This window comes from Phaenicophaeus curvirostris, chromosome 2 (assembly GCF_032191515.1).
Source record: "Phaenicophaeus curvirostris isolate KB17595 chromosome 2, BPBGC_Pcur_1.0, whole genome shotgun sequence".
In the NCBI taxonomy this organism is placed as follows: Eukaryota; Metazoa; Chordata; class Aves; order Cuculiformes; family Cuculidae; genus Phaenicophaeus; species Phaenicophaeus curvirostris.
The window spans coordinates 59198438-59216528 of NC_091393.1; the positions used below are offsets into that span (position 1 = coordinate 59198438).

The 18091-nt window shown below is 38.9% G+C and overlaps 1 protein-coding gene across 2 annotated transcripts in view; it reads right to left on the reverse strand.

Moving 5' to 3' along the window:
• Positions 1-18091, reverse strand: part of AGPAT4 (1-acylglycerol-3-phosphate O-acyltransferase 4) — a 73726-nt gene that overhangs the window by 13273 nt on the left and 42362 nt on the right. The window contains exons 4-7 of one of the 2 annotated variants that reach the window (XM_069852198.1): positions 12787-12948; positions 10418-10571; positions 3909-4011; positions 1768-1843 (exon numbers count right to left, since the gene is read on the reverse strand). In XM_069852198.1, the coding sequence (XP_069708299.1) occupies positions 1768-1843; positions 3909-4011; positions 10418-10571; positions 12787-12948 (495 nt within the window). Of the gene's footprint in view, positions 1-1767; positions 1844-3443; positions 4012-10417; positions 10572-12786; positions 12949-18091 lie in introns of those variants that run through there. The other variant, XM_069852197.1, reaches the window with a different exon arrangement.

Sequence of the window (18091 nt, forward strand, 5' to 3'; positions counted from 1 at the left end):
TGTTACATTTTATCACAATATTTAGGGATTCTCTAGATGTTAACCTGGAACAAAATTCATTTTCAGAAACAACACCTAGGTGGCAATCCTGCTCATTATCCTACTTAATAGCCAATTATCTTCTTAAAGATCCATGGCAGAAAGGTGAAACAGAACTGCTTTTTACCCTGCACATGAGCTTTCATCATCTCGGAACACTTGAGGAGATGTCCCTGCTCTGTTATCTCCTGGTTTGATTTTACTGAGACATGGCCTTGTGTAAACCAGGAATGGCTACCATAAAATAACAGTTTTACTGATACGAAACAGCTGAAGGAAGAGGAACGTGTCGCCTTCAGAAAAATACCAAAGCCACCACTGAACCAAAAAAACCCAACCAGTCAAAAAAATGCCACACAATCAAAATGGTTTTAATGGAAAGGAAAACTGAACACACATTCCTTCACCACGTTCTCATTATATTTATGTTCTTGTCTTGCAAATGTCTAAACATTTCTTAGGAACATGAAACTAAGTTACAGACAAAGTCATAGCAGCAGAAAGCGGACTTTTGCAATAATCAGCAAAGGGATCATTTGCAGTGACATGAGTGTAGAGAGAGCACAAGCACATGGGTAACGTTAATGCTTTTCTGCAGAAAGGTGTCAGGCATGGTGTCTGCATTAGGTGTTAGTGGCACAGTTTACAAGAAGGGAGATCAGAGGTAAAGCTAGCAGATCTACAACTGAGGTCTCAACCTACATTTACTTCTCATGTTCCTGTAAGCAAGCTACTTAGATGTTCAATGAATTAAACCAGAAACAGTCACAGTATGAAGCAGATAGAGAGTAGAACACAGCCAATACAGAAATGCTAACATGGTGTTCTGGGTATAGTACTTCAAACAGCACAGCAGAATTTTGCTGCCCCAGAGCATAGTTACATTTTGTCACTTCTAACTCCAAAGCACTGTTGCATTCCAGTCTGAATACATAACTTAGATTAATATACCGCAGCAAACCAAGCTGCCAGGCCTTCATGCCTTGCACACCTGTGACTTCCACTGATCGAAAAGGGAGTGCTGCAGGTATTCAAAGAGTGCGCTCCTCAACCGTTATCTCTTATGCTAATAAAAACAAAACTAATGAGAAACGGATTCTGAAAGTCTGAAGGATGCCTATGAAAGTATTTGGGGAAAAATGTAATCAGCAGGAATCTACAAACACAGTCATTATTATTTTGCCCTCATCCTATATAATTAGGAATCTTAAATTCACATCTTTTTTGCACACAATAGGAAAGCAATTTATCAGCCTGTCCTATTAATACTGAATCTTTGCCTTGGTAAAAAGGACAGGGTAAAACAAGGGACAAAAATGTTAATACACTAAAGCAAAATACACCTCATTTAGACCATGAATTTCACCTTGATTTATGCTGTACCTTTAGTGAGATGGAGGTCCTTCTACCAATCAGGAGGTACTTATGTTTTTTGTATCCTTACCAAACTTTCTAAAGAAGAGTTTTAACACTACTCTGTTGAGGTTCACTTAAGTTTTCTTCCTGTTGCTCTTTAAGTACAAAATAAAGGCAACCATGACTGACAGCACAAGACCGGTTTGTGTCTGGACAAACAAAGCACTTAACCTGAAAACCAAACAAATGAATCATCTTCAAGCTCCTAAAGCAGGACCACTATGCATGCACACTGTGTAAAGGTCTACTAGCAGTATAAATAACTGGGAACTAGTGGCTCAGAAGTGCTGCCAAGACAAAAAAACCCCAAACCTTTTCTTGATATAGTTTGTGGAGCCAGTTCGAACACTCCTGCTCATCTTCTGGGACTTCCTCTAGCGGAATCCGCCTGCCAATGATAAACAAGGGAAATCGAAGAACATTAAATAATTTGACTCCCATAAGCAACATTTGCATTCTGTAGACAGACTATTCATCTGACAGGAGACTCACTACATTTTCCATCTTTTTTTAATCTATGGCAACTGGTCCCCGGTCAGCCAAGCATAGTTTGCTTCTAGAGCCACTTTAAGTTTTTAGATGTATCTGAAAATCAGAAATTTAGATTTCTGAAATAGTAATGCATTATGTTTGAACTCTCTAAAGCCACTTTCTAGATAAAGGTTTTCAATTTTCTGTTTCTAAACAAAGGGTCTAAGTGATTATATTCTTCCCCTCCTATAGAGTTGAAGGCTGTATTTAATCAGCTAGGCATTAGAGAGAAAAAACAAAGTGTTCTCCTTATATGTAGGGTAAAGGACTACAGTACTTCTCAGGTAACACTTCCAGTTCCTATAATTTTTGTTATGTGCAGCTTAGTTGGATAGTTTCCAGTAAAATGGCTCCTATTCCTGAAAAATCTTCTCTTGATGAAACAAAGTTTTCATCACATTACATGAAATTTGGTCAATAATCCTGTGACAGAAAAAAAATCCCCTTGTTATCTTCATTTAGGCATGTCAATAGCAATATTCAATAGTTTTACATTTTTCAATATAGCATATATTTTAATAAGTATCCATTAAGAGCAACATCCTTCAGTACAGGAGAAAGCACTTTTCAGAGTCAGGACACTCCTGTTTGCAGTTAATAAATCAAGATGTGCCACAGTACTGTTTTGTTCCTTCATTTAAGAAAGTCATATGACAAACACTGGAAGTCAACATAATTTCAGCAGAAAAAAACAAGGGCATTCAAATTTTACAAACTTAGTGCAACACCTACAACACATTAGTAAGCAAACATGCAGGATTTTGAAGAACATCTGTGATGGTCCCCAGTTAATTGCCAAAACAAATTTTGCCGAGAGTTCTACGCTGCCTATAAGAGTTTTTCAGGAAGCTCAAAAAAACAGATGGGCAAATAGCTAGCCTGAATTGTGAAAAGCAATTTCCGTGGCTCTGCCAGATTATCTTCAGCATGCTGGAAGGGTGTAAAAGGAGACAGAGGAAGATCCACACCTCTTGCGATGAATGACCCACACAGGGAGGACCAGCTGCTCCTACATGAGCGCTAGCCATCCAGGTCATGTACACTAAACATAGGGCCAATAGGTTGATCTACTTACAAGAGTCAAGAGGGAATGCAAACTCGTGTTGCATCCATGAGGCACTGAAAGTTTCTTTTTAACTCTTGGGCAAAAACAGTTCTGAAGAAAGTATTTTTTAAAACAGGCAGAAAAGGGGAGGTAAGAAGAAAACATTGCCCTGTTGGTACCCAAGATAAACCATTTGGACCAGGCTATTACAGCTGTAATGGGGTTATGATGAACTCCTGATCACCTGTGGGATCACTTGTAGGCTCCTGTGCTCCAGCCCTAACCCATCACATACTCTGAGTGTCTGCAGCATTATCTCATTAAGATAACGGGAAACCATCAGGGTACTAATCACTTATAGAAACATTAATGATACAGAGTCTAGGTAACTGCTTTTTCATTAAACAATCCTCTTCTTGCCAGGCAGGCAGCAGCACTCAAACACATCAACAACTATGCCAAATAAAGATGGGAACAGTCCTGATCCTGCCCTCCACCTGACTGGGAACAATTGTGCCAGAGACAGGTACAAAGCTACACCATTTGAACACTCAGTAGATGTTTGGTATTCTGGCCAAGTGAGTAAAAAGAGACCTCGCTGTTACTGCTGAGCTGTCAAACAGACACACAAATGAATAAAAGAATAACAAACAAAAATCCTGGAGAGCCTTGTAGGGTCCCCACATATTTATAGTCACAGAACTTTACAAGAAACTCTTGCCAACCCTTATGAGTTTTTATCTGCATTACTGAGAAGCCAAGTTGGTAGAGATTTGCTGTCTGTAACCTACCTAAAAATATCTCCTTACTTGTGTAACTGTGACTGCAAGCACACATTTCTGTATGCCAAAAAGGAATTAAAATATGGATTACTTGCCTTACATATAAATCTGCCTGATATTTCTTTCCATTTAGAACTCCCAGCAATGTTGGATTCTCATTATTTCTAAAATTGAGGGTAGAATCATAGACTGCAGAAACTAAAAGAAAACAAACAGGTTATGCGATTAATTCAGCAATAGAATGGAAAGAAGTCATTCTCTCTCAGATAAGGAGCATATTTAAATATGAAGTCATCAACAATAGCACCATAGTATGAGCTGTTATTAAAGCATAGATGGCAATAGATTAGTCAACATGTAGGTTTTGAGAAGCCAAATAACCAGTGACCCTTTCAGGAACTACATGAGTAGAACAGAAGGGTTTGCTCTCCACCCTCATCTCCTTCCCCATCAGGTGCAGAACATTGGGCCTAGGGAACACAGTTACAGTTTCTGACAGTTAATATACACCTAGGACATCCTAAGAGTCAAATGGCTGAAAAATGATTAGCTTTCTCAACTCACTACAAATGACACAATTCCTGCCTCGGGTCCTCAAATCTGGGTAAGTAACCAGTGAGATAAACACTTCATAAACAATGAATAATATATACAGTTTGACTAAGAATGGGTAACATCCTACAGCAAGAGGGCTTAATGGTACTATGAATGGCTGGGGTTCAGAACAACCTCCCCTTCGTGTCTGTTATCTGATAGCTGAGGCACTTGCTATTGAGCAAAGGCAAAGACAGAATAACAGACCATGTCCCTTGTGAGCTGGGCTCCTGCTGTGAAGACACGCAGCTGTGAGGAACAGAAAATCCAAGTTTCACTGTAACCAAATTTTCAACCTTCAAAAACAATGTTTCTACAGTTCAGGATTGTGTGGTAGCAGTAAATGTATTTGCAAAGGATAAGACAGCATGAACAAGCAGCTTGTACAGAAAAAGTGTTCATTGTTTTAAACCATATAAAGTGTTTAAAAAAAAATTTCTTCACATACATCCTTACAGAAACTATTTTCCTGATGTCAAAAAATTACCAGAGAGCAATTAATCTTTTTGACAATGAAACCAACTGTGCATTGTTGGAAGAATTCTCAGATCAATGCCAGCAATAAAATGTTTTTGGTTTTTTGTCACAAAGTGACTAACATGACATGTAGCTTGCTGTATTTGAAAGTTTTGCAAAAATGAATATTGTGCCAAACCTTTGTTGCGAGACCCACCTAAGGTAGCTTTTTATTACACAAAACAGATTTGCTTTTATTTTTGAAGCCTCTCTAGCAACAAGAAGGAAATATGTCTTGGTCACAACATTCAGCCCCAGGAACTCGCCACAACATTTGTTATTGCAAAACAGAATTCATAGCGCAGAACAGAACAGCCTGGCTTCAGCACTGCAAGGAAATCCTGAAAACAAGAGGCCAAAACCCTCTCACTGCACACAGAATGCATCCCTCATTAAGAACTCTATTCTTTTCCTAGTACAAGCTGGGGGTTTTGCTCTAACTCAAAACTACAACACATAAGCCAAAATCTACTTCAAGCACACTGCTCTCCCTATACAATATAAGTAGGAAATTATTCTTCTGAATATATTATCTGCTTCCATTTTAAGCTTCTTTGGTGTAGGAGGATTTTACTAATCTACTCTAACTTACTAATCCAATGTATAATAACTGAAAGAAGAGCTCAATTTGTTTCAAACAGGCTAAGCTTCTTAGTTTATTCTTTAATAGCATAAGATTATTATAATGACAATGAGAACACAATAAAAGGAAGTATGATGTATGCAGCACTTACTCTTTCATCTTTTAGAAGACATCAACATTTGAGTAAACAAGGATTATTTAGCCAGGAGAAAAGGAGGCTGAAGGGATGTCTTACTGTGCTCTAAAACTACCTGAAATAAGGTTGTAGCAAGGTGAGTGCTGGTCTCTTCTTCCAAGTAGCAAGTGATACATCGAGAGAAAATAGCCTCAAGTTGCTCCAGGGGAGTTTTAGATTGGATATTAGAAAACAATTTCATTACTGAAAGAGTGGTGAAGCATTGGAACAGGCTGCCCAGGGAAGTGGTGGAAACACCATCCCTGGAGGTATTCAAAAAGCATGTAGACATGACACTTGGGACATGGTTTAGTAGGCACGGTGATGTTGGGCTGATGGTTGGACTTGATCTTAGAGGTCTTTTCCAACCTCACTAATTCTATGGTTCTGCGATTCTATTCTATGAGTTTTAATATGAGTTGGGTGCTTGTTCAGACACACTGGAAAATGCTTCTGCTGTTCTGAAAATACATCTGCAGAAACAGACGTCAGAAACATCTTTATGTCCTGATGGCCATGTGCAGAGTTTTCCAAACAAATATCCTGTTCAAATTTGTAACTGGTCTGTAGTTTGAAATTCAGTCACACTGCAATCTTTTGGTGCAAAGCAGTGGCAAATGCAAGAAAATGACAGCATATGCAGTAGTAAGCAGATCTCTGTTTATATCCAGATATAAAATAACTGAAGGCTTAAGCTTTTCCATTTTGGAATTGCAGGAAATGAACTACAGTAGAAGTGTCAAAGAAAAAGACTGCACGGAGTTAAAATCTGCCAGAAAGCTTTCACAGCCATAGCAGCACTAGCACACTGTGTGTATCACTTGAATTGTTTTTCATTAAATGTGTATTTCATAATTACATAATTAGAATTGGGCTTCTCATGACTTGGTCATCCTATAGGTAAAGAGTCCAGAAATTTCATGTTCTAAACCAAGGAAAGAAATAACTCCACAGTATCTTGAAAACAATCCGACTGTCTCACTCTCAGATAGCATTTGAGAAGTTTTGCTTCAATTGTGAAATAAAATATTTTCTCAAAGAAGTTACCTTTCATTAAAAAACAAACACAATTCAGTATGTGGAAGCGTTTTCAAAGGCTCAGAACAAATCATAACAATTCTTTTCCAGCTGAATTGCTATTTTCTGACAAAAAAGACTAAGTTTTTTTTCAGTTTCTAATCTCTCCCCAGCTTTTAGTTATAGATATAACTTTTAGTTCCTTGTACAGCATTCTGACAGAGATCTACATACTTAAGAATTAAATATTTAATCTCTTAATTTTGACCTAAGAAATCTTTGGATTACATATCTAGAGAGGATCTTTCTTGCTTCAACTATTCTCTTGAATTCCATGCATTATTTTGTGGACATGGTGGACTACGCCAGAATGATCATCTGACAAATCAACCTACAGGCAATGAATCTGCCTACATACGGCTTCATAGTAGCACACAATGATCTGAAGTGATGACTGGGAAATGGAGGGGAAGAAACGGTGGAATTCACTGTACTGCTGGTATGACAGCCACCTTTACATAATCCTTTGATTTAATGCTTCATTACTCTGGTCATCTTGGTGAAAAGTCACTCATCCTCTCACACTTGGTAGCTGGCTGAAGATGACCAGTAGCCCCACTAAACATTGAAAAAAAAAAAGTCTGGGATGAAAGTGCAGCTCACTGGAAAAAAAAGTCATAGCAAAACTGCTGTCATACTAAACTCTGTGAGAACATCACCCTGGAATTTATTCACACGTGTCCCCTCTAGGACAGCAGTTCCCAGCATACACAGGAGGAAAAGGTTGGCAACGTGGAGTTAGGAGGCACTTTTTAAATACAAGTCTTAACTAAATAAAAACAGCTGCAAGGAACTGCCTGATATACAGCCAGGCAATTAAAGTAATAGTTAAATATATCTTTTGCAATATTTACGACATTTATTTTTACTGTAAGTAATGGATGAGTGTTTTGTAAACAGATCTGTATTATCATTTGCTTCCATGAACAATACAGGTAGCAAACTCTACAACCTAAAGCAATTTATTTAGGCAGCAAACAGCTTCTAGAAATGAGGACCCTGGTGACTGCATCTGTACTGCTAACTGGTAAAGATGGCTACTGCTAAAAATATCAGAACAAGTTCAGAAAATACTAAAAACACTCCTTTAAGAATGAAACTGTGTGCAGCAATCTGAATTAGTGAAAGTCACTGAAGAGAAAAGAATTCCTTTAAAACTTATGAAGGACATTATTTAGAAGGGGAGGTTCTTTATTTGTTATTTTGTGTGAAATATATTTTCACCCAAATATATCCACTTATGGTGACAGATATGGCACCACTGGGATGGAGGCAGTTTCCAATTTACGCACATTAAATAAACTCCTGCTGAAGCCAGATTTGTCAAAACACATGGACTTGCCAGACTTATGTCACCAATGCCTGTTTCCAACAGACACAGAATTGCTGTGTTAGATAGCATTAAGAGTTGATACAGAGTTTCAAAAGGACCAATGTGTGATGACTGCTGTTGTGGGTGGATTGCCTCTACAGTCACAGAAACCAGCATCCACCCATCCTACAGTGCTACAGCCTGAGATAGATTGAATCACACCCTTGCCAGAAAGGAGGAATGAAGACTAGAGAAAAAGGAAATGCTGACCTCTGTCACACCTGGCTTGGAACACTCTTGTTTGGCTTGCTTTCTCTGCTGTGTCCTGCCGCAGCTTTCTCCCCTAGCAAAGCACTCCAGCCAGGCCCACCACCCCTTGTAGAAGAGCACAAAGCGCATTAGCCTGAGTGGCAGGCTCCAAAAATGGGCACAGACAGCTCAGTACCAACCTGCCACTTTCAGAGACGTGCAGCGACACCCCTCTGCAGACTCAGCCACTGAAATGAGTGGGAATCGTACCACAAGAGAGACAGGACAACCTGCAAGAGTCTTTCTTCTAGTTTGTTAGAGACATCATCACTGACTGAAGTTATGAACATCTGCATGCTGCCATTGCTTCTTCTGCAGACAGAGCAGCAATTCAACAGCCACAGTAATGCTGTCTGGAACAAGTAATTTGAGGCTGTAATAGAGGGATACAGTCACTTGCTGGGCCACACTATAGGGCAGAGATAACAATGAGACTCAGGACCTACAGTGAACAAGTCTATTTACCAATGTAAATGCTTTAAAAACCCAATTGCAACAGCATATAGCCTTGGCACTTAAAACAACATGCTACTGCTTATAACGTGGGTAGTAAATCTCAGTGTAGGTTAATAGAGATAATTTTCCTACAAATCATCTACTTGTCTACAACCATACCATGTTTTGCTTACTTTACACAGAGATAGCAAAGAAAGAACAAAATCACCACCAAAATAACCTGTACCTGATTCGCAGCTGAGGGCAATGAAGTTCACAGAGTTTTGAATCAGCATTTCTTCAATACCACAAGTCTATTTCCCCCTCAACCAACCAGTTGCCTTTATACACAAGGGAAGGTTAAACTGTGCCCTTAAGGGTGTTTCTAGACACTATATGTAACTTACATCTTCTTCACATATCGGAAAATATCCAAGATATGTAATCCATTTTGAAAGTGGGAAATTGTGGATACCTGACAAGCTACAACAGCGATACTATCTACCTGACTTGCAAGTAGATATGTAGAAGAAATGTGACAGCAAGATAGCTGATTGCAAAGATTTTTTTTACAGCAGCTAACCCAGATATGCCACATGAAAACATGTCTTCAAAAACAAAAGAAACTTGACATGAACTTCAGTCAAGCTAGAACATTTTCTTCTAAACCACTAATCACTTTGTCTTTCTTACACATCACTCTTCTGACACCACACAAATCTACCAAACCCCAAAGATACTGCAGCACTATAGCTACTTAGTACTGTCTTTCCTTTGCCCATGAAGTACACAGCAGAAGACTTTGCTGGATTGCATTAATCAAAATCACTTCAAAGGCACACATGCCATACTCTTACTGACGGCACTTTAAAGCTGGTAAATTCAAGTAATTAGAAAAAAGTGTGGGGTGAAGAGTTCAGAACAACAATAACGAATTAAAACTGACTCATGTTCTATAATGTAGAAATAATTTATTTATAAATTTCTCCTACATGTATCTTCAGTCAAGGTATACTCTCATTCCTCAGCTCTCCAAAGGTTACTAAGAAAGTCTCAGGAACATATCTACACAGAATTTTAAAGCATAAGTCTCTTTTACTTAAAAAAGGTATTATTTGAGGCAGGTATTTACCACAAAAAATACTTAAGACTCACTGCCTCAGATTCTCTAGTAATGTATTTGTTTCATTTGTAATAGGATTGCTTAATAAATACTAAGAAACATTATCCTCTGGCAAGAGGTACAAAACACGCAACTTGAGATCCCCCAATATATTCACAGTAATAGAAAACAAAGGAAAAAAAACCCAACCCAACAAGTTGCCCCAGGACTCTGTTAGTAAAACCTAATCTTTAATTTTCGCAGGCCAGTAGAAGTAAGGTCAGAAAGGATTACAGGGCTTTCCTGCTAGTACACACGGAATCATAGAAATGGTTGGGATTGGAAAGGACCATGAAGGTCATCTAGTCCAACCTCCTGCAGTGAGCAGACACATCTTCAACTAGATCAGGTTGCTGCTATGTAGGAAAAGCAGAGCATGGCAAAGGCGACAGCAGTTACATTAAATAACCATTTAGCATTGTTCCTTGTGACTTTCCTTACCTACATTTCTCAAACACTGCACAGTGACAGCAAATCCTTTCGTTCGTGGCAGTAGGTGATACTTGAGCTTGGGCAGGCCTTTGGCTTCGGCTACTTGCATGCTAATCTGGTGCTTCTGTTCTGTGAACCTTGTGCCCTCACAATGAATCAGGAACTAAAACCAAGAGAGAACTACAGTTAGAAAGCAGCTCAGACCTCCTACATCTGCCTGACCAAAGGCACCTCTTATTCCCACCAACACGGCCCAAATGAACACTGCTAGCAGGGGGACAGGTGTAGCCACATACACATTTAGCCAATTTAATTGCCATGGAGTTAAAAAAAACAAAAGCAAACCCCAAAGAACTAACCTCCAAAACAAAACCAAACAGCCAAACCCCAAACAAATAAACAAACAAACCCAACTCTCTCAATTGCCACCACCCATCCAACTTGCCATCCTCTGGTTTGAACTCTAGCCTTTGATCTTTAACATCTGCTCTGCTACCTGCTGTCTGAATGACTTGATTTCTCAAAATGAGTCACTCCATCTCTACTGAGATGTCAGAAAACACTCAAAACACACCTCCCGTTGCAAATCCTTCACTGATGGTGAATTGAGTGTCTCGATGTCTAAAACTTGATAATCATCTAAACCAAACAGATTTCTAAGAAATGCTTCAGTGCCCAGCTTGCTTCGCCTTGCTCCAACCCACTTGCTTTCACGATGGCATGAGGACTGCTGACAACTGCAGGCAGTAGCTTTGATGCTAATGACAGAACTGATAACAGAAGGGCAGTAAATGCAGGACAACCGAAAGCCTCATCCCCTAATGAACTTATACATTGGAAGTGCTCAACATGAGCGATTACAGTTTTGCCACTGGCAGACAGATCTTTAGAAATTTACCACTTGCTTATCTGCTTTCTGAGAAGCCTGACTGCAAACTAACACAACAGAGAGCATTGACAAATAGCAGAAGTTAAGTCTCTATAACCAACAGCAAAGATTTAGCCAACAAAAACAGAGACTGAAGAAAACAAGCCAAGCAGCCAGCTTCAGTTCCAGCTCATCTAAGAGCACTTTTACTGATGTATCACATCAACAATGTTAAGAAGCTAGATGAAATCTACAGAAACTGATGAGGAAATTCTTCTAGTCCTCTTAGGATTCTCTCTCTTTCTACCTTCCAAGGTGCTGTTGCTGTGACTTTTGACATTATGTCACCACACAAGGGCAGATTAAAACTCCACACTTCAACAAACCCATGTGCACACCGAAAACTGTATTTCTCTTAGTACAGGTACAGCTCCTTCTTAGTAGTTCCTCTCCTGCAGTGCATAAGGGACAGTGGCAGTTTGTGCTCACCAGTTAGTGCTGAACTGCTTAGGCATTCAACAACATTTAAGAGTCACAACCGCAGGCAAATGAGAGATTATAACCAGAAATTAAGAACTGTCCATTTGCTAGACAGCCTCCTGCCTGGAAGTCATTTAATCATTATCCAAGCACAGAGCTTAGTTTTGATTGCTTAGCATTCATATAAATCAACAAAAATTTTTTAAAAAAAGTTTCGTTTCAGAGAATGAGAGATACATCACGTACATCTTCACTAAGAAACCTCTTCTTAACCAACTTTCTGTTGGCCCTTGTGAGGCTGCTTAACATACCATTTTCTTAACTGAATCCTTCTCTTGCCATCACCAGCTTACAAGAACTAGGATTTTTCTGATTACTGAGAAGGAAAAAAATTCAAAAGCTTTCCACTCCCAGACTAGGAAAATGCCAGTCAGGCTCAGTGCTAAACAATGAAGGTCATGCAAAAAGTAACACTTTCCTGTGATTGAAAGGTGACATCAATCCTCTCCCCGTAACACAGCTGACAGCCCCAAACACCACTTCCTGAACCAGCTACTTATCTGTGGCTTCCGCTTCTGCTGGGCCATATCTGACCTAGCACCTTCAAAGGAATCGCAGAATCACAGCGCAACAGAAGGAGAAAATACAAGTACTTTCTAGCAATGACTGAGAGAGTAGCTTAGCTAAAAAGTACAGCTAATCTGTTTCAATACAACATTATCACATACACTTGTTACACCATCAGTAACCCCTGCATCTCCAGCTCCTGTAGAGAGAGGTATTTTTGCAATAACATCTTTAAGGCTCCATACTACAGAGGAAGAAAATAAGAAAATGGACAAGAAAGACATTACATGGGCAATTCTAGAGATAATTCCATTCTTGGAGAATACTTTCCTGATGCTGCCAGGAAGCTCATGAGTCAAACTTCTTAAGAGCAACTTGGCGACTACCACATACTGTCTTTGCCCTTCATCCCTTCCAAGCACTACAGCACCTCACACTCCACTTGTTAGTAGTCCTCACTCACCCAAAAGTTCTCAGGGTAGTCCCGGAGATTCAGCAACTTCTGCATGACTGTCTTCCGATCTTCCTCCCACTTACGCTTGCAGAAGACTATCTCTAGGAAATACCACATCCACCCAATGATCGGCATGTAGGAGAGCTCCTTCTTTGCAAGCACTTTTGAACTCTACAAGAAAGAGTCAAGGCAATTAAAACAGAGTTATGACATATGCATATTTAGATGCCAATATATTGATTCACATTAACCAGTTTTAACATTAGTGCATAAGCAATCAAAGCAATAGCTTTTGTCATACAACAGAATCTAACAGTCAAATCTAATCACAGATATCTGCAAGAAAGAAGACTTCCAGAATTAAATATATATATATATATATGTATATCTGTGTGTCTATCCCACACAAATGCTAAATCCCCAAACACAAGCCAACTTGCTTCAGACATTGAGGAATCCGTGCAAAAGACCCAAGCCACATAAAATGAAATTATTAATTCAAGTAGACCCCCGGCAGTGGCAACTGAAGTTCCTTTAAGATATGTTGTAGCTATACTTCTCCCCAAAGCTGGGATACCTCATTGTGACAAAAACCCCATATTCTGATTGAGAAGCAGAGTCACAGACCCCATTGTGGCACAACGATATATCGATGTATACACATTTTAACCAATGGAAGAAACCTTAAACAACACTAGAAACAACAACAGTAATAAAACCAAGTTCATTTGTGTTTAGGTTTGTTTATGTAAGGGCAGAAATACTTATACTAGTGAACTTCTCTTCAAAACATGCTTCTGGAATTAAAAAACAAAAAAAAAAGTACTGTTCCCATCTCACACGTTGTGACAGACACTGAAGTGATTTGTCCAGACCCTCCACAAGAAGCCTACGGTTTATCAAGCATTCAACAATTTTCAAATCTCAAATCCTACTCCATGATCATCTCAGACTGACGTCCCTTTGGGCAGGAAAACTGACTCCACTTGCTCCTTTCCTGTCTTCCAAGCCAGCCCACATTGGTGAGCTGTCTTGTCTTTCACTTTAGTCCAGTTTCTATCCATATTATTACAAGCTGACCCAACAAAGTGCTCTGCAGACAGGTTCTAGAATATTACATTTAACTAATTGGAATTATTTACTGGTAGAAATTACCCTAAATAGAATTTATTTTATTTCTATTTCTTTGGTCATTGTTGTTCATTCGGTTACTAGGGAAAGAGATGTGACCCAATTCTTTATCTCAGCTCATTTCTCTCATCTGCTCTCCTTCCTTGAGAAGGAAAATACCTTAAATAATTAAGCTACCTAAAAGCTCATAAGACTGGAAGGCAAGTGCACATCATGTAGGTCCATTTGCAAGTGTTACAGAGAAGTGGAGCAGAAGATGACATGAGACAAGTCCATTTCCAAGAATGTAAGAACCACCTCTGTCAATGATGTGACACATTGTAATAAAGGGCTTCCTCTTGATCATCTAAAAATTTCAGTGATGAGCCCAGATCAGGAATCCAAGCCAAACTCTCCAACAAGAAGCAGCTATAGGATTCGGCACACGTTTTTGCAATGTCAAGTTCAAGCCATGTTGGATGTTAGTCCCTACTTCCTGACAGCAGCAATGCAAAATCCAGCCTGATCTTCCTGCTCCCCAAACTGGCCAAACTCTCCTCCTACCACTTACCTTAGTTGCCCACTTTTTCCCATGCTACTTATTTTTTTTTCTCAGTTACTCATGATACAAGTAATATTCTTATTTCCAAAATAAAAGTAAATAGCTCTACGTATAGCTTTAAAAAACATCAAAGAGCATTTTTTGTTGTAGGTCATATACAGTGTAGGTTCCATTCAAAGCACACATACTATTTCATATGCTCTTCCATTCATCTTCTCCATACATGCTTGAGGAAGACAGCCAAGCCAAGGCTTTGCCCCAAGAAATGCCAAAAGATGCAAAGTGTTTTTAGCTGAGCAGGGAGGGCTGAAACCTTTGGGAACTAATTCCCCCCTCAGCCACAACCATGGCAGCCGTCAGCCACAGACTATGGCAAACCACTGCACAATGAGGAAAACAGCATTAGTGTCACTCCTAAAAAAAGAAAAAAAAAACCCCTATGTTCCTAAAGTTTATTAGTGTCACTCCTAAAAACAGAAAGAAAACCCCTATGCTCCTAAAGTTTATTTACAGTAAATGTTCCGTTTCATAACACCTAATGTAAATAAATGTAAGTGTACTCTGCCTAGGATGTACAAAGCCTCCAGAGCACAGAATCAGAAAAGACAATCTAATACTTTTCCTTCCCAGACTTTAAAACACAGGAATCCTAGTCCAAAAAGCAAGTTAAAGTAACTATTTCACCACAGCTATTTTCTAATATTTTGTATATTTTAGAAACTATATGAGCTAAACAAGGGGTAGGAGAGAAGTTGCCACCATTTCTTCCCCCCCGGTGAAACAAAGAAATGGTGTTGTGAGCTAAAATGTCACCTAGACCAGGTATAACCACAAAAGCAGAATAGATGTTTGAATTCTTCTCCAGGGCATTTTCTTATTCATTTTCTCTGCTGGCGCATTTCTAAAATGTAAAAGTACTGTTTCAGACACGTTAGTGTACAATTCCTTTCATGCTCATAAAAAGAAACTAAATCACCTTATGCAATTATGTCCACCCCATCTATCCCAGGAATTAAATAGTTCTGATGACACAGAACTAGTTAAGGAGAGGAAACTCCTCAGTGCGTTATACGCTCTTGTGTGGAAAGAATACATCAGGCCTCCCATCAGAAGCTACCATCTCTCTTACAGTAAGTAAAGCTACAATCCATTCTGTTTCAACTCATCTACCTGTGTGCAGCTCCTGTGTAAATATCTGAGTGGAAAAATGCAGCACTAGTTGAGTCCATCCTTTACTAAATTTTCCTTTATAAAAGTGCTTTGGTAAATATGTTACAGTCATGTCTAACCTTCAAACTCAGCTTGTTCAATAGAATGAATTTCATTAAAAAGTGCTGATTTATTCCACGTAAGCTGCCTTCTTGAAGGAAGCAAAAAATTTTCAGTGCTCAGAACTATGTAATTCCAACAGATGTTTAGTGAAATTACCACTGGATGGGGACAAATTGTGTACAGTAATAGCACTTTAATTCAGGTCCATTTCTTTTGGCCAAGCTTTTTCAGATGAAAATACCCATGAAGTTCTTCTGTGAATGACTGCACTCATACCATGTCAAAAAAATTTTTTTACCAGCTTGCTTTGGATGCATTTGCACAGCTATGCTGTCACAGAAAGAATACCTTGATTTACATGTCCAGCCTCAGTTATTCAACATCACTTGATCACAGAATACCACAAACAGCATGAAATCCACCTGCAAGCTGTGGTTGTCTAACAAAATTTGTTTCATGGTTTTAAAGCAAATTCATTGTAGCTGCGAACGCTAACAGCAGCAACCTGCCTCATTAGGTTTTTTGCTCTCCGGGCTGCCCTTAGCATTGACATACTTTTGATGATTCCATTTGCTTTACTTTTGAAATATAGCAGTCTTTCATATTATCCTCTCTGGGACACCAAGATGGAAAGATATGTTTCTTTAGTCCCTCAAAGCCATGGTTCCAGAGATTTAGTTAGGCTTCTAATTTCTAATGGTTTACATTGAATAAAACTTTTCAATGTTGGAAAGGTAACACAGTGATATTTTAGTGGATGTACACCCAAGCATATAATAAGATGCTGTGTTAAATACAAACAATAATGTAGTGTGGGCTGCCTATGTGAATCATAGAATCATAGAATAACCAGGTTGGAAGAGACCCACCGGATCATCGAGTCCAACCATTCCTATCAAACACTAAACCATGAATGATTACATAGACTTTATTAATATTTAAAATGTACAAAGGAAGTACTGTATTCAGACACCAATCAGTCCCATACAGTAACATAGCAAAAGCCTCTTCTCACACCTACATTTAAAGCTATGCTGTTTTTCCAACTGCAAGCTTCGACATAAACAACTTCTAAATAAAATCTGGGTCTCCTGTCATGTAGAATAGATAGTAAAGGTTATAAATTATTACATGTGCTTAGCAATATGAAAAACTTAAAGCAAGATAATTAACAACTAGTTTTCCAACAAGGTTTTCTTCCTTGTCTACCCTGCCAAAGAATAAACTCATAGCCTCTTTTGGAAACACACAGATTTTGGTACCAATATAATGAGCCACTCAAAATAATGTTTATGTTTTACCAAGGTAGAAAGACCACCAACATTAATAACTTGAAACTCTAAATACCAGAAGATGAACAGATCAAGCAGCAGGTTAGCTTAAAAGTACAGGCAATTTTTGCTAATATAGTAGTCTCCACCTCAGAAAAAGAGTTACTATTACTAAAAAAGCTATTTTATCATTGCCTAGTCAGATCAAGTGATGAAGCAGAAGGGTGCAGTGAATCCTGGCAAGGTGTGTACTAATGTGCTTCTGGTGTAAGTCCTGAATAGCACTTCCCTCTTCAGAACATGCCTATGTCCTGATTTCAAGTTCTGGTCTCCAGTGGGTCTGTTTTCAAACGTAACTGACTAATAGTGACCTGAACACAGGTTTTCCTGAAATCCTTGTTGATTTCTAGTTTTTGTGAAGCTTGCTTCCTTCAAATTTCCAGCACAACTCAGAAATCTTCCAAGGTTTGGTGCTGCAAGCAATTACGCATCAGTAACTTCAGCTGCATAGAGTCCCACAGGAGACAGCAAGGCAATCTTAGTGGCTGCAATAACTTGCAAGAGTAAAAGTGAGCATAGAGTTACTTTCTCATGTGGTTTTCCCCTTCTCCACTTTAAATGAATACATCTCTGGCTCTTACTCAGCACTGAGAGCCCCATACATCCTAGTATTTTCAAAGGGTGCTCCAAAAGTATCATATTAGAGAAAAAAATAAAAAAAGAAATAAAACAAATGTTATAATTTTCTTTTGGTTTTAATGCCCCTCTTCTACACACACATTCTTCTCAAATTCTTAGCACTGCCTTTGGTTCTTTTTACTTTCTTCCACAGCCATTTAAAAACTTTCATGAAAGCAGAGAACCTCATGCCGTCCAGTACAAGAATTCAGATTAGAAAAGGGCTCAGGTTCACAAACCTAACAACATGCAAGAGACTACGCCACTTCCACTCGACCTCCTGCAAACAGCAAAACCCCTAAAACTACACAGATAAAACCAAACCACGTTGATTAAGCATTATAAACTTGTTGAGACTATGGCAATTTGGCTGTAAGGAAAAAGGAGAAAGCCCATGTAGGAGAAAATGGTGCAGAACAAT